The sequence below is a fragment of the Pituophis catenifer genome, unplaced genomic scaffold (genome assembly GCF_029215685.1).
Source record: "Pituophis catenifer annectens isolate HBS135680 unplaced genomic scaffold, rPitCat1.0.hap2 SCAF_1, whole genome shotgun sequence".
Taxonomy (NCBI): Eukaryota; Metazoa; Chordata; class Lepidosauria; order Squamata; family Colubridae; genus Pituophis; species Pituophis catenifer.
This window is the reverse complement of record NW_027256881.1, coordinates 254,206,319-254,226,406: the sequence shown is the minus strand read 5'-3', so window position 1 is coordinate 254,226,406 and position 20,088 is coordinate 254,206,319. Positions and strand designations below refer to the sequence as shown.

General features: G+C 39.3%; 1 protein-coding gene across 2 annotated transcripts in view; it reads right to left on the bottom strand.

Moving 5' to 3' along the window:
- The window catches only part of AMPD3 (adenosine monophosphate deaminase 3), a 48,372-nt gene extending 40,997 nt beyond the window's left edge, over positions 1–7,375 (bottom strand). For both annotated transcript variants that reach the window (XM_070934037.1, XM_070934042.1), the window contains exons 1-4: positions 7,274–7,375; positions 6,578–6,672; positions 2,179–2,401; positions 817–1,012 (exon numbers count right to left, since the gene is read on the bottom strand). In XM_070934037.1, the coding sequence (XP_070790138.1) occupies positions 817–1,012; positions 2,179–2,401; positions 6,578–6,602 (444 nt within the window). In that variant the 5' untranslated portion in view covers positions 6,603–6,672; positions 7,274–7,375. The remainder of the gene's footprint in view (positions 1–816; positions 1,013–2,178; positions 2,402–6,577; positions 6,673–7,273) is intronic.
- Positions 7,376–20,088: the final 12,713 nt, after the last annotated feature.

The following is a 20,088-nucleotide window of genomic DNA, read 5'->3' as shown; positions in this document are numbered from 1 at the left end:
TTAATTATCCACCTTCTATCTGCAGTCTGGCTAAGATTTATCACTTCAGTGAGAATCAGAGATAAAGATCAGATATTTAAATTTTAAATCAGATTTAAAATATAACTTTGTAAAACAATGTGATTAAGACCTCAGCTAATTCAGTAAATGCAAAACACATTTCCAGAGCTTTGGCTATAAATAATGGTTCAAGAAATTATATCCAGGTCTAGGCTTAGTATCTGATTTCTGAGGACTTCTTAGAAAGGATCCTTTCAGCTTAATGAACATTGTTACTTCATATCAACACATCATACAAGTGAAGATGTAATATCCTATTCGTTACCTGAAGGTGGGGGCCTCTGGACATTTCCCACAAAGTTATCTAGTTATTTGACTCCAACTTCATACCTATTCATATTCCTAGTAATAATATCCTGCAAATGGAATGAGGCCAATATATGTCACTATGGAAAGTATGCTTGGACTTCCTATTTTAGGTAATGTCTAGTCATGTTGTTTAGCAGTACATGCCTCCAGTTGACGATTAACATGAAGAAAAGAGTAAAAATAAAGGTTGTCTTTCGCTACTACAGGAATCCCACAGGACAAATTGTGTACTCCAAATCTATCATTTGGAATACTGTATTTCTATAGTAGTATATTATATCTTTATTCATTGCAACAAAGCTATTGACCAGGACAATTTTCCCATGGCTACTTAAACAATTCTACACAAGCATAAGCATCATAAAACAAAAAATTAATTTCATGTTATATATACAATATTTAATTTATAAGAAAAAAATCATTGCTATCATCTGTCTATTTGCTTACCCCAGCACAGTAGTCCCCACTAATTGTAACTCTTTGAAATTCTGGAACATCATATGTCCCTTGGATAGGTTGAAAGGCACCTGGAAGAACTGGAGTAGGAGGAGACACAGCTGGAGTAGCTGATGGCGGCTTCCAGTCTTGCAATGGAATTTGTAATGACAAGGACTGGGATCGAATCATCTTGAAACTTTTCTTCCTAGGTATTCATAACACACAATATAAAGTCAACAATACATCAATTTAAGGCAACGAATAGTCTCTTTGCTCTGGAAATCTTCTAAAGAATAATATACACATTTCTTTAGTCAAAAGGCTTTTTTTCTACTTCATGAATCCACTGTGTTACTTCTGTCTCATGTAGAAATCTCATTGGAAATATTCAAAACGGGTATTTATGAAAAATATTAAGGATTGGAAAATATGGTACTAGACAGGCTCTGCAAATGTGTTAGACAAATGGTCTGTTGAGACTTCAGTACAAATTCATTTTACAATGTTTATCAAATGAGCAATATTTGTAAACCTATTTCAAGATTCACAGTATTACAATGTAAACCTTTTGACTGAATGAATTTGGAAGTCATTTTCTCCACATTAAAAAGCAATACTTTTGTTTAATTAAGTTGCTAAATATTTTGACAGACGGGAAGGTAACTAGAAGGGACCATTTATGTGATGCCCATAAACATCTTTCGTATTTATGTCTCAGCCATCTATTTACAGCTGTTCGTTGATTACTTGTCAACGACAAGTAAGATAGAGTATCATAGGGACAACAAGGATGAACTTCAACAATAGTCAAAGAGTGAGCAATTAAAAAAAACTTAATATGCCTTTACCAAATGGTTATCTGCAGGGAATGAACTTGAGTTTTATGTAGGCTCATACTTGCACATAAGCTGTATAAGTAGTAGGATCAATTGGACTCCTGATTCGCTCCCTTTCTATCTGTATAAGTTGATTTCATTTCTAAATGGCATTCCCTATCTTCAGTTTAACTGAAGAAACCAGAGGTGGGTGGCACTAAATTCATATAAATAAGAAGAATGCACAGAAAACAGAAGAAGACAACCAGGATCAAGCTGGATAAACTCAGTTACCGTGGCAATGGATGTACTGTTGAAATGACCTGAAAGTTCAGGACAGATCATCATGGAGAAAATATATTTATAGGATTTGCAACTGGATGGCACATTATGAGTCAATCAAGAATACATCATCAAAAAGACTAAAATCATATAAAAAGCCAATGGCAGGATTAGAGAGTGACAACACTTCATATTATATCTGATGGTGTCAAACAACTGTTCTTAGCAGACCTCAAATCTCATTACCAAACATTCTTCCACCTGTCAAAGCTACCTTTTGGTAGTTTCCAAAGACTGTTGTTCTGCCAATTCCTTCTGAAGTTCTCTTTCTTTGGCCTCTTGTTGCCCAATAGGACAATCTTCAGGCACGGTGAAAAGTGACAAGGCATCTTTGCTATCTTCTTCTCGAAGAACCTTGGCAAAAACCTTTTCAGCTAAGATTCGCACTGACTCATCAACTTCAGACATATTTAACTTTGGGAATTGCCTGGGCATCTCTGCTATGAAAAACACAAAATGTGTTAATTCTGCCATTTCTTTTATTAATATAAAATGTAATAAATTCACACCACTCTAATAATTTACAAAAAGCACATTTTACCTTAAATTCTTCCATTTTCTAATCATCCTAGCAAGCTTTTCTTATAGGGATAAACCAATTTTAAAGACTTGAATAGCTCAGCAGGAATTACTAAAATTAAGTAAACTTCGAATATTCCTTTGTGATATGTGTGAAAGATTTTCTAATGAAATGTTTCTTTCCAGCTTCCATATTCATTATTTCTTAGTCCTAAATGTATTAGATGCAATTCAAAAAGCCTCTGCAGTTATGTAAAAGATGAATGCCTATTTGCATGATCTGCTTATCTAGGTCTGGGAGGTGTTAGCATGTCATGTGACTATCCTAGGTCCAAAACAGGCCTCCATTTGGGACTAAGGTAACCCTCTGTCTCCATCAACTCTATCATGCAAGCTGCTTACCAGAAGCTTAACTGTTCCTTCTTGATACTTAGACAAATTCAAAGCCTTAAAAGGTCCCTGGGAAAATGTGTCCCTTCTGTGAACTCTGATTTACTCTGTTATAATCTTTATTCTTCCCCTGAAACCACAAAGAGGATGGGAAAAGGTCTGAGACAAGTGGGCGTGGATAACCCCACCCCATGCCCAAACACTGAAGGGTGGTGCTTCAGTGTTTGGGTGTTTGATTGCACTACTGTGAACTGATAAAATGCAACAGTAAATTGCAGCAGGCAGGAGTGCTTAAAAAGTAAGCAATTTAAAACTGTTTCAATTGTCCCCAATCCTGTACTGTTTGCACACAGTGTGTGTGTGTGTGTGTGTGTGTGTGTGTGTGTGAGAGAGAGAGAGAGAGAGAGAGAGAGAGAGAGAGGGAGGGGAGGGAGGGAGGGAGGGAGGGAGAGGGAAGGAGAGGGACAGGGAGAGGGAGAGAGAGGGGGGCAATTGACTAGAGAGGACATGTTGTAGAAACAATCTCTGTGATTAAATTTAAGAAAACAATGGACCTTTTCCATACCAAATGCAACAACTGAGAAGAATGTAAATTTACATTGAATTGAACCACAATTCAGTGCTGACTTTATGTGCTGCCATACTATTCTGGTAAACCAACTTTTCTTAAGAATTTGATTCAGAAACAACTGAAACCAGCAGTAATAAGACATCATGGTGACTATCCAACATGAATTATTTGTTTGATAATATTGTCTCTTTCCTTCAGGGGTTCCAGACAATGTATTCAACATGCTGTCTTCCAATTTTCCCCACCGCAACATTGTAAAATCCCAGTTCATCTTAACCAGTACACCCTACTGCTCTACATACATTTGCAACGGATATTTCAGTATTTCAATGCTTCATTGTTTCTACAGTTAATAAAATATTTATGTAATGAAATATTTAACAGCATAAAGTATATTTAGTTTTCCTTGTTTTGCACCCATATGTAGTAAGAATCAGGACACAGCACAAAATCCATTCAAGTACTTTAAAGGTAACGTAGTCAAGAATATTTACCTAGGACCAGAGAACCAAGGCTAAACTCAGCTGAAAACTGGGTGGGCATTTTGGGTTATTCAAAGTGTATGTCTCCAAGACATACAAGCCAAAAATTGCAATTAACAAACATTTGCATGCTATTATCTTAACCTGCTGTCATGTACAGTTCTTGAACTAAATCTTAGGTTACCACTTTGGTTAGTAAGCCCAGAACAACTGCAATTTTGCACTTAGAAACATTAACATTTGAAACTAATTTGTTACAGATTTGAAATTCTATTGTCTGTAAACCCCATCAGCAGCCACTTGGCTATAGACAAGAATAGAGTTGGGGAAGTTATACTTTTAAGTCAGTCTTGATTTGGGGTGATGGCCTGGAAAAGTCACAATTGTTGACAATATTTTTTTCAGAACTGGCTTGTCATTATCTTCTTCCAAGTTTGAAAAGGAGTTACCAGTTGGCTTTGCATCTAAGGCAGATTTAGGAATCCCAGTCTCCTGGTTTCAGTGCTTCAAACACTGTATCAAACTATCTCTCCCTTTAAGATTTGGGTTAAACAACCTAATATGCATGGGCATCCATTCCTTATCACAATGACGAAATGATGAAACCTATCATGACATCATTATGCAACCTCCAACATCACAATTTCACAAACAATATCCTAAGGAATGAAGTTTGCATTGTGACATGCATTGTAATCACTAATCCTAATTCCCTCTTGCTCCCCAGATTCCTTTACCCATATAATGGAATACACAATAGAACTAACATATGCTGACTTTTTGCTTAGCCACTGTTCTTAACCCAGCATAATTTAGAGAGCTATTCTGTTGTAAGAATAACACCTCAAACTCTGGAGGAAAGATACAGCATAAATTTAGTAAACCAGGCCCAACTTTTTCTCTACTCTTTTTCATTGTATTCATTATGTCAAATAACTATCACAGGGACTGGCTTCCTTTTGTTTTGAATGGAAGCACCTTGTTCCTAAAGTAAGATTATGCAAACTTATTTGAGTCAAATACAACATTTGGATTTGAACTGATATGCCAAGCACCATACTTCAAGAGTTGCAAGAAACAAGTGAAACCAACACAAAGAACTCGATTTGATTTAAATCCAATTTAACTGTAATGAATGAATTATATTCAAATTATATTCAGCTAAGGTGATTATTTCAGCTTAAATGACTGTAAAATTGGAGTTGAAAGACTCGTTCATTTCAATGAAAGAGTTAAATGAGATCTTTAATTTCCCTGACTAATAACAATAGAACTTTTAAAATAGATTTTTAAAATTGAAACAAAACCAAAATCAGATATAGTTTTGATCTGATATTTTTTCCTCAGATGTATTAAAGAATATTCCTACAAACATAATACCGCTAGTCAACTGTTGATACATAAAGTTGCTGATCTAAGAAATAATTTAATAATTCCAGTCTAACAATGCCAATGGGCATTTTATTAATTTCATGAAATTTAGTTAATTTCATCCTAATAACAGTTCCTAACATTAAATATTGATCTATTCTGATACTTAATAAAGAAGTAAAGCATTTTAACTTTCATATTTCTTTATAATGAGCCTAATGTATTTTATTTCTTATTTCTTATCTCTGTAAAAAGTTTCCAATAGCACTCATTCAAAGTAATATCTTGTGATAAGCAACAAACAATGCAAGCTTTAAGTACAATCCTTTGTTCTATATAGAATTATACATGAACAGAAACTTTATTACACAGGTACAGAGATTTTATTGCTGCAGTAATATCACAGATGCGTATGTGTATGTAGACACATACATATATACTCCCAACACTATAACCAGGCTTATTTGCTAGCTAAAAAAATAAGAAAGAAGCTGGTATTTCCAGGCTGCACTTTGTTACACACAAACACACACAAGTAAACTTTCCAAGATTAAATTTGGTGTACACCGAGAAATTCTAGGGGATGCTGTGATGTGCAGTACTCATGAACCACTGAAGCTGGCTAAATCCGATGATGTCACTGCAACTGCTTCCTCCTATATATGCTTACCAAATTCATGATCTGCAAAGTATAATCTTCAAAACAAGGAGTTGCTTAATAATAGCAGGAGAAAACGAATGAAAGCCAAGATGCTGGGAGAGCCCTGAAATTATAGCATGAAATGAATTGCTTGCCGTTTTTGAAAGATACTTTTTCTCTTATCCTTTAAGAAACAATGCCTGCATATGCTGGGGTTGTGGTTAGTTGGTTTGGTTTTTTTTCCCTCCCTCCCCCCCCCAAAGTTAAGGTGATGAGCTGGTCCTCCGTTTAATCGCTTCGGAGTCGTCTCGCTCCTTTCCCCTTTCCAGACGTCGAATTAGAGACCATTTATCGAGTGACATACACTGGGGCTTGAATATTTTATATTACAAGCTATTAAAGAGGTTGGGAGGATGATGTACAGAGGGAGCGCAACTGGGAGAAGGATGGGAGCCTCAGCCAGGGAAGGGGATTCCCATCTCACCCTCCCACCTACCCTGTCAGGCTGAGCAGTTCTGCAGGTGCTCGAGCATGGTTTCCTCCGTCCCGTGGCCACAGCCCGTTCCCGCCCTTCCCCAATCAAGCTCTGCGCTTCATGCCCGGCCGCCTATTTTAAAGCAGCGACGCTGATACTACTTACCTAGCGTCCCAGCAGGGGCAGTCATGGTGGAGCTCGGGGAGCCGGGCTGCTTTTGGCTGCTGGGCAAGGAGGTTTCACGAGAGCCGGTCGGCCTGCTGTGGGAAGGAGGCAGAAGGGGGAGGAGCCGCCGCGGTCAGAAGCTGCCGCATACATCTCGCCAGGGTGCCGCAGCTGCCACGGCCGGCTAAAAAGCGTAGCTGTTGGCCGAAGCGGGAGCAACCCCTGGTCCGGCAAGACGCTCCCCCCCCCACACACCTCTGTCCCGTTGCAGCCCCCCCCCTTCTCCTTCCAAGGGCTTGGCAACAGGCCAGGCCGGAGAGGTCTCCTATGCAAATATGTTGAGTCTTTCCGGATGCGGAGAGGCTCGTCCCAAGCACCGCCGTATATGCCGGCGGACACCAAACATGCGCGCGCGCTCCTCTGGAGAACGTGCGTGCGAGCCCTACACGATGCATTCCCCACCCCACCACCAGCACCACCTCAAACGCTGCGAGGGTTAAGCCCGAGCCTCGGCTTCCCTTCTCCTCCTCCTCCGTCCACGCTACCTTGTCTCCCACCCCCCACCCCCCATTCTCGTTACCCTTCTTGCTCTGTCCGGCTGGACCGCCTCTGCCGGCATTGACAGTCCACCAAGCCCTGCTCTCTCTCGCTCTCAAGGGTCACAGTGCGTGGGTACAGGCGGCAGGACGAGCGTACCTCAGCCGGCGGCGCCCTCGGCGGTTCTCTCTCAGGCAACCGCGTAGGGAGGAAGAGATGGCTAGGTCGCCTTTTTTCCCCTGCGACGCCAACCGGGAGTTCTTCTCCTTGAATCGGGCGTGTTGAAGAGGAAAAACTTCGAAGAAGGAGGGGGTCGCCTCCGCGAAGCCGACTCGGTCCCCCTGGTGGAAAGGCAAAAGAGAGCTGCCGGGGCGCGGCGACGGCGACGCCTTGCAGGAAAGAGTCTTGGCCAAGGCGGAGGGCGCCTCCTGGCTGAAGTTAAAGCGCAGCCCGGCTGCAGGTGATCGCTCGGAGGCCAGGCTGGTGCGCGCCTCGCGGCGGTCCTTGAAGGACGAAGCCGGCCAGCCGCGGGAAAGCTTCCCTCTCACGCGAGATGTGGGGAAGGGGAAAGACTGGGGTCTCTGTGTGTGTGTGGAGGAAGGGATTGTTCCTGGCCTAAAAGCGGCTCTCGGAAGGAAGTCTTGGGACCGCATTCGGAGTGTGAGGCGTCTTCTTTCCACAATAAACTGGTGACTGCTGTAGCACAAGCCCATTCACAAGTTGCTTTAAGAAACGTTAGGGAAAAAAGGAAACTTAACAGTGATGGTTGTCCAAAGGTGCTTTTTTCAAGAGGGGACTGGACTTTCTGGTTTTTCTTTCTGAAGACCTTTTGTTTCTCATCCAAGAAGCTGCTTCAGCTCTGACTGGATGGTGAAAACGAAAGAAGCTTCTTGAATGAGAAGCCAAACAAAACTTATTCAAAGAAAAACCAGAAAGTCTGGTTGCCTCTTGGAAAAAAAGCACCTTTGGGACAACCATGACCTGCATGACTGAGAATCTCTACAGACATTGAGGAAGGGAAGAGCTATGCAGCCGTTTCATCTCTCCAAATGAAATCAGTGGCACTTAACGTGCCAGTATACTGGGATGGTCCATAAGCTCCATCACTGTAAATGTCTATGGAGATTCTCAAGTTTCTTCAGTTCAGAGATGAAAAAGCTTCTTGGATGAGAAGTGAAACGTCTTCAAAGAAAAATCAGAAAAAGTCCAGTTGCCTCTTGAAAAGCACCTTTGGGTCTTCCCTTCCTCGAAAACATTGGAATTTACACCTCTCCCGTTGGGATGGTTGATATAGATGTTGTACCCCAGAGTTGTTGCTGTGAGGAGGGTGGTAGAGGTCAAGAAGATTAATTTGTGATATGATTGCAGGCAGTCCTCAACTTACGACCAAATTGAGCCCAACATTTCTGCTGTTAGGTGAGATACTTGTTACGTGAGTTTTGTCCCATTTTACAACCACAGTTGTTAAGTGCATCAACTGCAGTTGATAAATTAGTAATCCAGTTGTTAAGTGAATCTGGCTTCCCCATTGACTAGGTCACAAAAGGTGATCACATGACTCTGGGATACAGCAATGGTCATAAATATGGAGCAGTTGCCAAGCCTCTGGATTTTGATCACATGATCATGGGGATGCTGCCAAGGTCGTAACTGTGAAAAACAGTTGTAAGTTTTATTTTTTTAGTGCCATTGTAACTTTGAACAGTCATTAAATGAACTGTTGTAAGTCGAGGATTACCTGTATATGGAGATAATGTGATACCAATAACCAGGATCTGAAGACATAGAAAACTAATTCTGTACTACAGAGAGAGAAAGATTGTTCTAGTGTTCTATCTGGGTAGTCTAATCCAAACCCAAAATAGTAATGCCCAAAGTTTAATAACATGTATTGTAAGCTGCCCAGGGTCATTTTGGATAGTGAAATTGGAGACCTATAAATTCAATCAATCAATAAACATATTGAAGCCCAAGATCTTAGTTAGAGTTCTGTAGTTCTATAAATGGCAAGACAGTTAATTGGACTTTTTATACAATTGCCTTGCCGCATTTAAGAATTGTTTTCTATTCAAAGTTGCCCCATATTTTTCTACAGGGGCTTCTGTCTTTTTTTATTTTATTGAAAACATTTAAGAAGATAAAGGTGGATTAACTCCATAGCGCCTTTTGATTGGTAAAAATTCAGCTGCTTCACTGTAAATAGGCTTAGTCCAAGCATCTCCTATTTAGAAATAAAGTACAACTTCCAACTCTATGGAAGAAAGCCACAGTCAAGATATAGTGATGTAAGATGAGAGAGAAAGAAAGAATATATTCATTGTATTCTGATGTGAATTGCATCCCAATGGACTAAAAGTTCTTTAAAAGGATGTGAGATCCTGAATAACCACATTATTAAGAGAAAACTTAATGTGAAGATATTTGGGCAAAATGGGCATATATCTGCTTCAGTAAGATTAATGTATTCATTCTAAATTATTGTTTTTGCTCAGGCTGTGTTTCATCCAAGCTAATTTATCCCTCTGCTCATCAGTCCCAAAGAAATATATTTTATGTTTTTATTTCACTACCTCTTTATGCCAAAGGGACCTCTCCATGCTAGCATCAGTATTGTCAAGTTTAAAAAATAAATTAATGAGTCAACATAAATGCTCACTGAATATGTAAAATAAATCTCATAGGAACAGAGTGACAGCATTGCCACACATTAGAACAGAAACAGCAAATGTGAGACTTACTGGAGTCACAGATCACTTTAACAGATAATGTAATTTGTTTTGCTTTGATTTAATGTGATATATGAATACAATCATTGTTATTTATTCAGTAGCCAATATTAAATGAGTCACTGCTTAGTACAATGTAAAAACTAGGTTGGATTCTTGCAAAGACCATAGTTTTTAAATATATATAAATATAGTTAACTAAGATAACCTTGACTAAAATATAAAAAAGCAAAGATAAACTAATAACATGAAGTAATTTTATATAAGATTGAAGAACTTGTTAACAAGCTGCTGCCCAATCTACTCTCTCCTACTAACTCCCACAAAACTATATTTCCTAAAAAGAGTGACACTCTGTGAATAAAAATTTGAATTTTAAAAATTCATCCTTGTGTTTCCAGGTTGATGTTAATCAAACTACATAAAACTGCAAATATTTCTGTATCAATCTGGAACAAGGTTCAATATTGTACTGCTTAGATTGATTTTCTTCTGATGAAAATAGAATAAATCATTTTATTTTAAATCACTAAATAAGTTTTATATATAAATGGGAAATATATTGAAGATTTACTTGCTATAACATGCTAAACATAGCTCCTTTTCATCACCAACTAATCTTAAATCTTCCCACTGTAGAGTATGGCCAGGACCCAAACAGCTACTTGAAGTTCATTCAGGAACTTTTCCCCCATTTGAAAAGCTGGCCCCGGTGTCATATTGCAAACTATTTTGGAACATCGCATTAAAAGAAGTTTGCCAGGAATCTTGCATCAAAATCTTTCTTGATTGGTGAAAATGACTTGGATTCTGGTCTGTTTTTTCAAAAAAATTGAAAATGGGTAGGGTTTCAATAACAACAACAAAAGATTCTCAATAATTTCCATCATAACATGGAATAAGCACATAAGCAGTAATCTGATCAGTCCTCTGGCCCATTTAGTCAAGGAATCTGTTCCCAAAATGGCCAACCAACTGCATAAGGAAATCTAATAGATCTTCCTGCAAATATCCTTCACTACCATCAAGTTTAACAGCATTGATTCCCATGACTTCCACAAATTGACCCCTATCTTTAAGCCAGCCAAGCTGGTAGCTACCATCCCATCTCAAGGGGAGCAAATTCCAAACTTTAATTACATGGTGTTTTTTTTTTTTTAATCTTTTCTCTGTCCTGATTCAGGATCAGTTTCACTGGGTGATAGGAAGAGGAAGATAACTTGTCCACTTTATTCACACCATGCATAATTTTGTGCACCTCAAGCATATCCCTTCTCAGTTGCATCCTGTCAGCCCTTGAAAGTAGTCTAGAAAAAAACCCAGAAACCTTAAGTATTAAGTCTACCCTTATTGTAAAGCTTCAGTAACAAAATCTTGCAAGTATGAAAGTATTTCTACTTTTACTTTACAGAAAACTATAGAGCAGTGGTTCTCAACCTTCCTAATACCATGACCCTTTAATACAGTTCCTCATGTTGTGGTGACCCCCAACCATAAAATTATTCCTAAAACCATTGAAAATATGTGTTTTCCGATGGTCTTAGGCGACCCCTGTGAAAGGGTCGTTCGACCCCCAAAGGGGTCCCGACCCACAGGTTGAGAACCACTGCTATAGAGGATCCTTTCCATTGCCCCTCTTCTCTCTTGTGGGCAGAGATATCTTTTGTCTGTCCTTGTCAAGGTTCCTGTCTCCCAAGGTTATTTTCACAACCCATTACACCTTTTCTCCAGAATAAAAAACCTCAAGTGTCTCAATCTTTCCTCAAGGAAGGCTGCTCCATCCCCATCCCTCTTATCATTTTACTGTAGCTGAGCTAAACCTTATCTAGTTGCACTATATCCTTATTGACAGTATATCTGGAAAACTCATGCACCTGACAAATATTACTCAATATGCACCATGCTCTCTACTTCTGATAGGTCATAAACTTTATATAAACAGGTCATAATTTACATAACAATTCTAGACACAAGTCACAAGTGGTGTAAACTAGTCAACAGGCTACATTTCTCATGTCACATTTCTTCAAAACATGTATGGCCCTGCGTGCATTTTAACCAAAACATTTATTTTGCTGTCATTGTATTTGTCATTGACCTTGCTAATAATATGTAAACAGAACCTATGCAAGGGATGAAATATATTCAGCCACATAGATTTTAGATTATTAGATTTAAATCTCAGAGATTTCCTTTTATTTACTAGATTCCAGAATTTGAAGAAAGGAAGAAAGAAAAAAAAAGCTCCATTTTTACACCAAATAGCCCTTGTATGAAAAGCTGTTCTCCACTGTCCCTGTTCAGTAAAGAAAATTACAAATGCAGGATTTTCTTAGTTTTGCTAAAGATGTTGCAAACTTCTTCTTTTTTACAATTGCAAATAGGCAACCCACCAAAATCAGCACATCAAATAAGGTAAGTTCTTAAACACAGTGCTTTGGATCTCTACTTGTCTGCTAAAGTAGTTTGCAAGATGCTTTCCCTACCTACTCCGTTTTACCTGCAAACTGCTTTCTTAAGTCCTAATGCCAGAGGAAATAAAAACTGAAGTCAGCCTCACCACTCTGGAGAGAGGGTTCTATTATTGCCTATGAGAATATTTGCTGTACCAATTCAACATCCACCTGAAACCTCTCTAATCCCATGAGACTATCTGTGTTCAAGACTGTCTGCCTCAGCTGCGATGTCTTTGAAGCTGCAGTAAACTTATAAATAACAAAACATGCTGCAGTATAGATGTGGCTTGATCAGTGGTGGGTTGGTACTGGTTTGCCCCTGATCGGGCGAACCGGTGGTGGCGGGAAGCTCTGCCCACCCACCCAACATCTCTGTGCATAAACAGAAGCATTACGCGCATGCAAAAGAGAGAGAGAGACTGCCCACGAGCGAACTGGTAGCGACGGGATTTGAATCCCACTACTGAGCTTGATCCATTCTACTAATTGCAGGAACCCTCACTGTATTGCTCTTATCATTTCCTGGTCTTCAGATCTTTCCAGAGGCAAGATGGCTTGAAGCTGTTTTAGTTCCCCCTCATAAGAACTACTGGGACTTTATTAGTTTGTTTTGCCTTCAGCCAGGCAAGTGCACTGAACATTAGCTACATATGTGGGCTGAAATGTCTGTGGAACCAGTTGTTAAATATACTTTTTATAGGGAGTAAAGGTGGCTGGGGCAGAGGTATGGTTTTTATTTCTTTTGCTCAGTTTTCAGATTAGCAGAGGTTTGAAGACTAAATTACAAATCAATGCATTTGATGGATTGGGGAATTGAAGTGCCAGTAATTACACAAATGTTCTGAGGTCTCAGTGGGATTGCCATGTTCCTCTCCTGCAATGCCTTAAGATTTTTGCCACAAGCTACCATTACTATTCTTAAAGGAAGCACCTTCAGCAGTTTGATAAACAAAAAGTGGGAAATAGATCACCCAGTTCCTTCAGCTGTCAAGTTGGCTGCAATGTAAATGGCCTTTAGATTAGCGTACATTAACAATCTTGGTAGTACAGGGGTTTAAGGCACCCTGTTATTTAGCTGGTTATTAAGACCAGCTGCCTGCAATTACTGCAGGGTTCGAATCTCGCCAAGGCTCAAGGTTGACTCAGCCTTCCATCCTTTCTAAGGTAGGTAAATTGAGGACCCAGTTGTGGGGGCAATAAGCTGACTTTGTATAAATATACAAAAGGATGAAGGCTATTGCTGAGCACATTGTAAGCCGCCCTGAGTCTTCGGAGAAGGGCGGCATATAAATCAAATTAAAAAAAAAAAACAATCAGACAAACTCAGGATTTCTCCATATATTTTCTTCAGAATGCTAATATATTGTCTGGGACAGTACTGTAAATAATGTACAACCCCTTGTATGTTGGCAACTTTTTATTTTTCCCTATCTGGACATCGGCCTTTTAAGTGCATTCTACTCAACTTTGAAGACTTAGGTTGCTATAAATACCTCTCTTTCATGCTGAACCATTTCTACAAATATCTAACAAAATTCCTGCTTTCCTGCTTTCTTTGCAAAGTCGGCTTTTAAATTAAACTCTACAGTTAACAATGCATTCAATTCAGTCCTATGGATCAAACTATAACTTAAATTGGTTTTCTGCTTATCACTAAAGCAGTGATAAGGCAGAATATCTAGTTGTGTAGCCTGTCCTTTGCCCAATCCCTTGCTCACATCTCTCTCCAGTTCTTGCTGGATTTATTTCTGACCCAAGAGCTTGGTGAATGACAAAGCTAGGACTAGCAATAGCAGTAATACTTAGACTTATATACCACTTCACAGTGCTTTACAGCCCTCTCTAGGCGGTTTACAGCGTCAGCATATTATGCCCAACAATCTGGATCTTCATTTTATCGACATCGGAAGGATGGAAGGCTGAGTCAACTTTGAGCTGGTGAGATTCGAAACTGCTGGCAACTGGTAGTCAGCAGAATTAGCATGCAGCACTTCATTCTAGCCACTGCACCACCACAACTAAAACAGAGTTTGGTTAAAGGACCATCACCTTTTATCCATTGTAGCTTCTCTTTGTGGAAATATATAGTCAGTAGCCAGGGTCTACTGCTAGGAAAAAAAGTTCTCCATAGGTTTCTGAAATGCCATTATGTTTTAATAGTATTAATCATAATAAGGGAGGAACAGCACAAAATTGAAGACCAAAGTTAACATGCAACAGATATTTTAGCAAGAGGTACAGTGAAATATCAATGTATAGAATAATTTGTTTGTGTGATTATCTTAATTGTGTGCCATCAAGTCAACGTGGATTCTTAGTGGTTAGTTTTATAAGCTTCCCCAATTCATGTGGATGATAGCAGGAGAGTGATAAAAGTAGAGAAGAGGTTGTTAGAGAAGTCAGCATAATGAGGAAGTTCTAGGCATGTCAAAGGAAGAAATAAGCATGCAAAACTAATGCCTAGAATGCCTATGGATAAATATTATTGGTCAAAGAGAAGTTTAAGATGGAATGCAATACTTTCCTAATATACAAATTCATGGTGAAACCTAGAAACATTTTATCTTCCTTGATTTGGAAGAAAGATAGGAAAGACTCACAAGGCTTGGAAATGCCCTACAATCAGGAATAGCAAGAGATGCATTATGTACTAGAAATTTGATTACAATAAACAAATATTCAAAGAGGAAACAGAATTAAAATATGATAATGTTTGAGGAACTGTGGTTAAAGTGCTGGCCTACAAACCAGAAAACTCTAGGCCTGCCTTAGGCATGAAAGTTAATTGGGTGACTTTGGGACAGTCACTCTTTTTCAGCCCAACCTATACACACAGTTGTTGTTATGGGATAAATAAAGTGGCAGGAACATTAGGTAGGTTCATTGCTTCGAGTTACATATTAAAAAACATCCCAAAAAAAGTTGGGATTAAATGAACGCATAATAGTTAGTGGCTGCAAGAAGATTGCACAGCCTGATTATAAAGAACAAACATGACAAAACAGCAACAATGGTTCTTTGGAATATTCACAAGAAATACCATTTACCTACAAGCAAAAACTGGTGGAACCATAAACTAGTAAGCAATAGAAAAGAGAGAAGCTAAAGTGCTCTTTGAATTGAAACATACAAGCACCTGCCACATAACAGACCCAGATTTAACAATTGTCTATAGACAAAAAAAAGTTTGGATAGTCGATGTGGCAGTACTTGGAGACAGCAGAATAGAAGAGAAAGAACCAGAGAAAATAACAAAATATGAAGATCTGAGAATGAAAGTAGAACAAATATTTGGGGGGGGGGCGAAGATAATACCTGATAGCTATAATTTCATGTTGTTGTATATGTAATCATAATAATAATAACTGCAGTCCCAGCATATCTGGAAGATAAGCAGGTTCATAATATATGGGGTTTTTGTATAAATTTAGCACGTTTTTTTGTATAAATTTTGCACATTCTGATCCTGAATGATAATACATAGGGCACAGCTTCCTATCTTTGCAGCACTTCAGAAATTGTTCTAGATTTGCCTGACTACTTGGTGTTATCTGATTTGGGAAGCGAAGTCAACTTACGTCTGGCTCTGTGCCAGGTTATTTGCAATGGGAGCAAAACTCATTTTTTCCCCCAGCAGTTTTGCCAAGCTTTTGGGTGGTCTGTTCTTTCATTGGCAGCAACTTGTTTCATCCTGCGCCCCTGGCTTTTTTCTTCCCCACAGAGCTTCAGCATCTCTTTCATAGAATCTCTTGGAATTCTCTGGATTGGCTCATCATTCTCAGTCTTTCAAGAAGACAACTGCTGGCCAACTTCAAACTCTTTGTGAGGCTGGAAGTACAAACAGCCAATAAAACCTTCCTGCCAATATGGTCAGGTGGTTAGAAACTTTTGGGGACAAGTTTCAGCACAAAAGTATAGGACTTCTCCCCCACATACACATATGCATCTCAATTCATCACATGAACATCAGTCAGAAAGCAAAATTGTATCTTTCACATGCATTTAATAAAATTTCAGTAATTGCTTGTTAAGGGACTTCAAGGGAGATGATGAGAACTCTGTGTGTGTGTGTGTGTGTGTGTGTGTGTGTGTATTTGCTCTTTATTTCAGAGAGTTGGAGGCAGAGGGAGGATATTAGTTATTCTGTTCATATAAAAGGCAAGAAAGAATCAAAAATGCAAAATATCAGCATATAGTTCCAAAGAAGGTCTCTGTGCTTTAAGAGATGTTATTCTATTGTTATATTATGGATGTGTTATGGATCAATGCTGGAAACTTATTTTACTAAAAGAGACTTATTTAAAACTTTCTAACTTCTCCATTAACTTTCCAATGTGTCATATTCTTTCACTTATTTTTCACGTGCAGTTGGGTTTCCTCATACTCTTAAATTTTGTGATTTTTATATTTCAAACTTCATATAACATAATGTTTTTATTTGTAAATTACTTTGGAGGATTGTTCTTGGCTGAAAGCTCAGAAATAGCCTCAGGAAATAAACCAGTATATTCCTAGTTCTCCTTTCCTTTTGTTACAAGAGCCTTCTTCACAGTTACTCCTTCTGCACAAGAGGCTCTAGTCAACAACAGTCAAAAGGGTTGTCACCAGACTGTTAGCTGAGAGGTCTACCGTCCTAAAATATTTTGCTGCTTGTAGTGAAGGACGAGAGAGCTCCTTTCTCAACACCATGTGCAAAAGAACTGGAATCCAAGCAGTGCAAGAGATTTTCCTGCTCTTCCTGGAAGTAGCAAGCTACTTTTAGGGACATAGAACAGACTGCCCCTAAGAGTATAAGTCATTATTGTCAACAATTGTATCCTGGAAGCTTCCCTAGGTCTGCTGTCTAGGGGAAATCTCTTTTTCTGCTTAAGGACAGAACAAACCAGTCCTGGATATTTATATTTAATGCTTATATTCTATAAGAATGGTATGGCTTCTTTAATATGAAACGAGTAACAAAATCAGCTATTGCAGTGGTGGGTTGCTACAGGTTCACCCCAGTTCAGGAAAACCGGTAGCAGCAGCAGCAGTAGGTTCCCCCCACATCATCAAATACGCTGTGTACATGCGCAAAAGCTTCTGCACATGCGCAGAAGTGGCGTGCATGCAAGCAAACCAATAGCAAAGGTGAGTGAAACCCACCCCTCGGCTATTGTCAGTCCAATGCCAAAAAAAGAATTAAAGAGGGGAGATAAATGAGAAGGAATCTGGTAGCCTTTTTTCCAGGCTAACAATTTTTTTACAAAGATATAAGCTTTGGTGAGGTATAGTTCATGTCATCAGATACAAGAGAAGAGGGCAAGCACATTTTTTTTCTTCCTAGTGTTATTCCTGAGCTATCTCTCAGGAATATTGCAAGAGGAAAAGCAGATAACCATTTATATATTCTAAATTAGTAGGCTGGTTCTTTTATTTATTTTTATTCAATTTGTATACCGCCCTTCTCCTAGTGGACTCAGGGCGGTGCACAGCCAGAACTAAAACACATACCAATATAAAATTTAAAATTATTAAAAGAATTACATAACTGGCCCAATTTAAAACAATTCAATTAAAACCCAATGACAATTTAAAAACTAAAAAACTAAAAAAGACTAAAAAAGGGGGAGGGGGTTCACGCCAGCCCTGCTTGATGGAAAAGAAAAATTTTCAGGGCACGGCGAAAGACCCGGAGATCCGCTATCCTTTGTATCTCCGGGGGCATGATTATAAGCTGCAATAAAAATGGAGAAAAAATTGCGTTAAATGCTACTTCGAAATTGATTTAATGATTCATGATCCTTTGAAACGGCTCATGCAAAATTTATTCTGTATTATTATTATCTGACACAGGCATTATCTAACAGAGGCAGATAGTATAAGCTAAAAAGATCTGCTATCTACATTAAAAGGTCACAACCAAACACAAAGTTGCTATCCTTAAGGTTAGCTTAACTCGGAGTTAAATGGTGATCCAAATATTTGTTATATTTATTTATATCTCCCATTTATTATTTTTATAATAAATCAAGGCAGTGAACATATTGAATGGCCCCTCCACCTCCTATTTTCCCTATGACTATGAGAGATGGATTGAGTGAGACATAGTGTTCAGGACTAAAAAATCACTGTGTCCTGGCTTCTAGGCCAGCACCTTAACCACTACAGATAATCCTCAATTTACAATGACAATTGAGCCCAAAATTTCTCTTGTGAGTCAGTTGCCATGCATCCGAATTTTGATCATGTGACCGTGGGGACACTGCAATGTTGTAAAAGTGTGAAAAACGGTTATAAGACACTTTTTTCAGTGCTGTTGTAACTTCGAATGGTCACTAAATCAGCTGTTGTAAGTCGAGGACTACCTGGATACCAAATTGGCTCTATGTTTGAGTTGAGACTCTAGTCCAGTGATGGCTAACCTTTTCCGGACCGAACACCCAGAGCATGTGCGTGCATGCATGAATGCATGCGCTTGCACCCAAACCCCAAAATGCAATCATGCACAGCACCCATGCATGCGCCCTGCCCCCACTCATGTACACGCAGCCCCCTGTATGGTCCCCACATCTCATGCCCCGGGCATTTGAGTGCGGGCCCCTGCATGCTCCCTGCCCATGGACGCGTGGCCCCCACATGTGCCCCGCACATGCGCACGTACCCCTGCATGCGCCCCTCCCCCACGCACATGTGTGGAACAGACTTGAAGACCAGCTGGCCAGCGGGAAGCATATGCACATGCGCAGCGGAGCTGAGGCAACGGCTCACGTGCCCACAGAGAGGGTGCTGCATGCCACCTCTGGCACATGTGCCATATGTCCTCCATCACAGCTTTAGTCCTGTTCCCACCAAAGATTCTTCAATGATGATTATATGCTGGGAAAAATAAATCAGCAGTGTTCAAATATCTAATGTCACTAAGGAGAAAAAATACAATTAATAAACCGCTGTGTTATTTGATGCCATGAGCAGAGACAAAGCTCCAGGAGAATTCATTTGATATTAGGAGAAATTTTAGCTGTGATGGGGAGCAAAGACTGTTATGGAAATGCCAAGTTTCAAAAATGCCAGTAATGAATATTTACCAAAATGTGGATTCTAGCAGGGGTGAAATGCTCCCGGTTCAGACCGGATCGCCCGATCCGGTAGTGATGGTGGCGGGTGGTTCGGAGAACCAGTAGCAAAAAACCCTGCCCCCCCATGCCCAGCTGAGCAGTGCGATCATCAGAGGCTTTTTTTTTAACTTTTAAAAGGATTTTTTCTTCGGCAGAAAAAAATGCTTTTAAAAGTAAAAAAAAAAGCCTCTGATGATCGCGCGGCTCAGCTGGGATCATCAGAGCCTTTTAAAAGCATTTTTTGTAGAAAAAATGTTTTTAAAAGTTTTTTTTTTAAAGTTGGCCACGCCAACAGTCACATTACCCCCACCACCACCAAGCCATGCCCACAGAACCGGTAGTAACAAATTTTACATTTCACCACTGGATTCTAGCTATTGTTTGTTTAAGTAGTAGGTACCATAGATAGAAACAAAACATGAAAACGTATTATGTGATATATGCAGTAAGTATATAAACCATGAAAATTCACAAAATGGCACTCAAAAAATTGGAAGAGAGAAACATTGACTCACTATCCAGAAGGTCAACAACTATCAATTTCCTCACTCTTGCAACAGAGTTGTAACTTGTGCTCCAAAATCTGGGCTACAAAAGTCTGCCCATGATTGCATGAGTTGAAAGAACTCTGTTACATAGTTATTTCTAACCATAAACTATATCCTTTGGTAATATTCTGAGTTATAAGAGTAATTAAT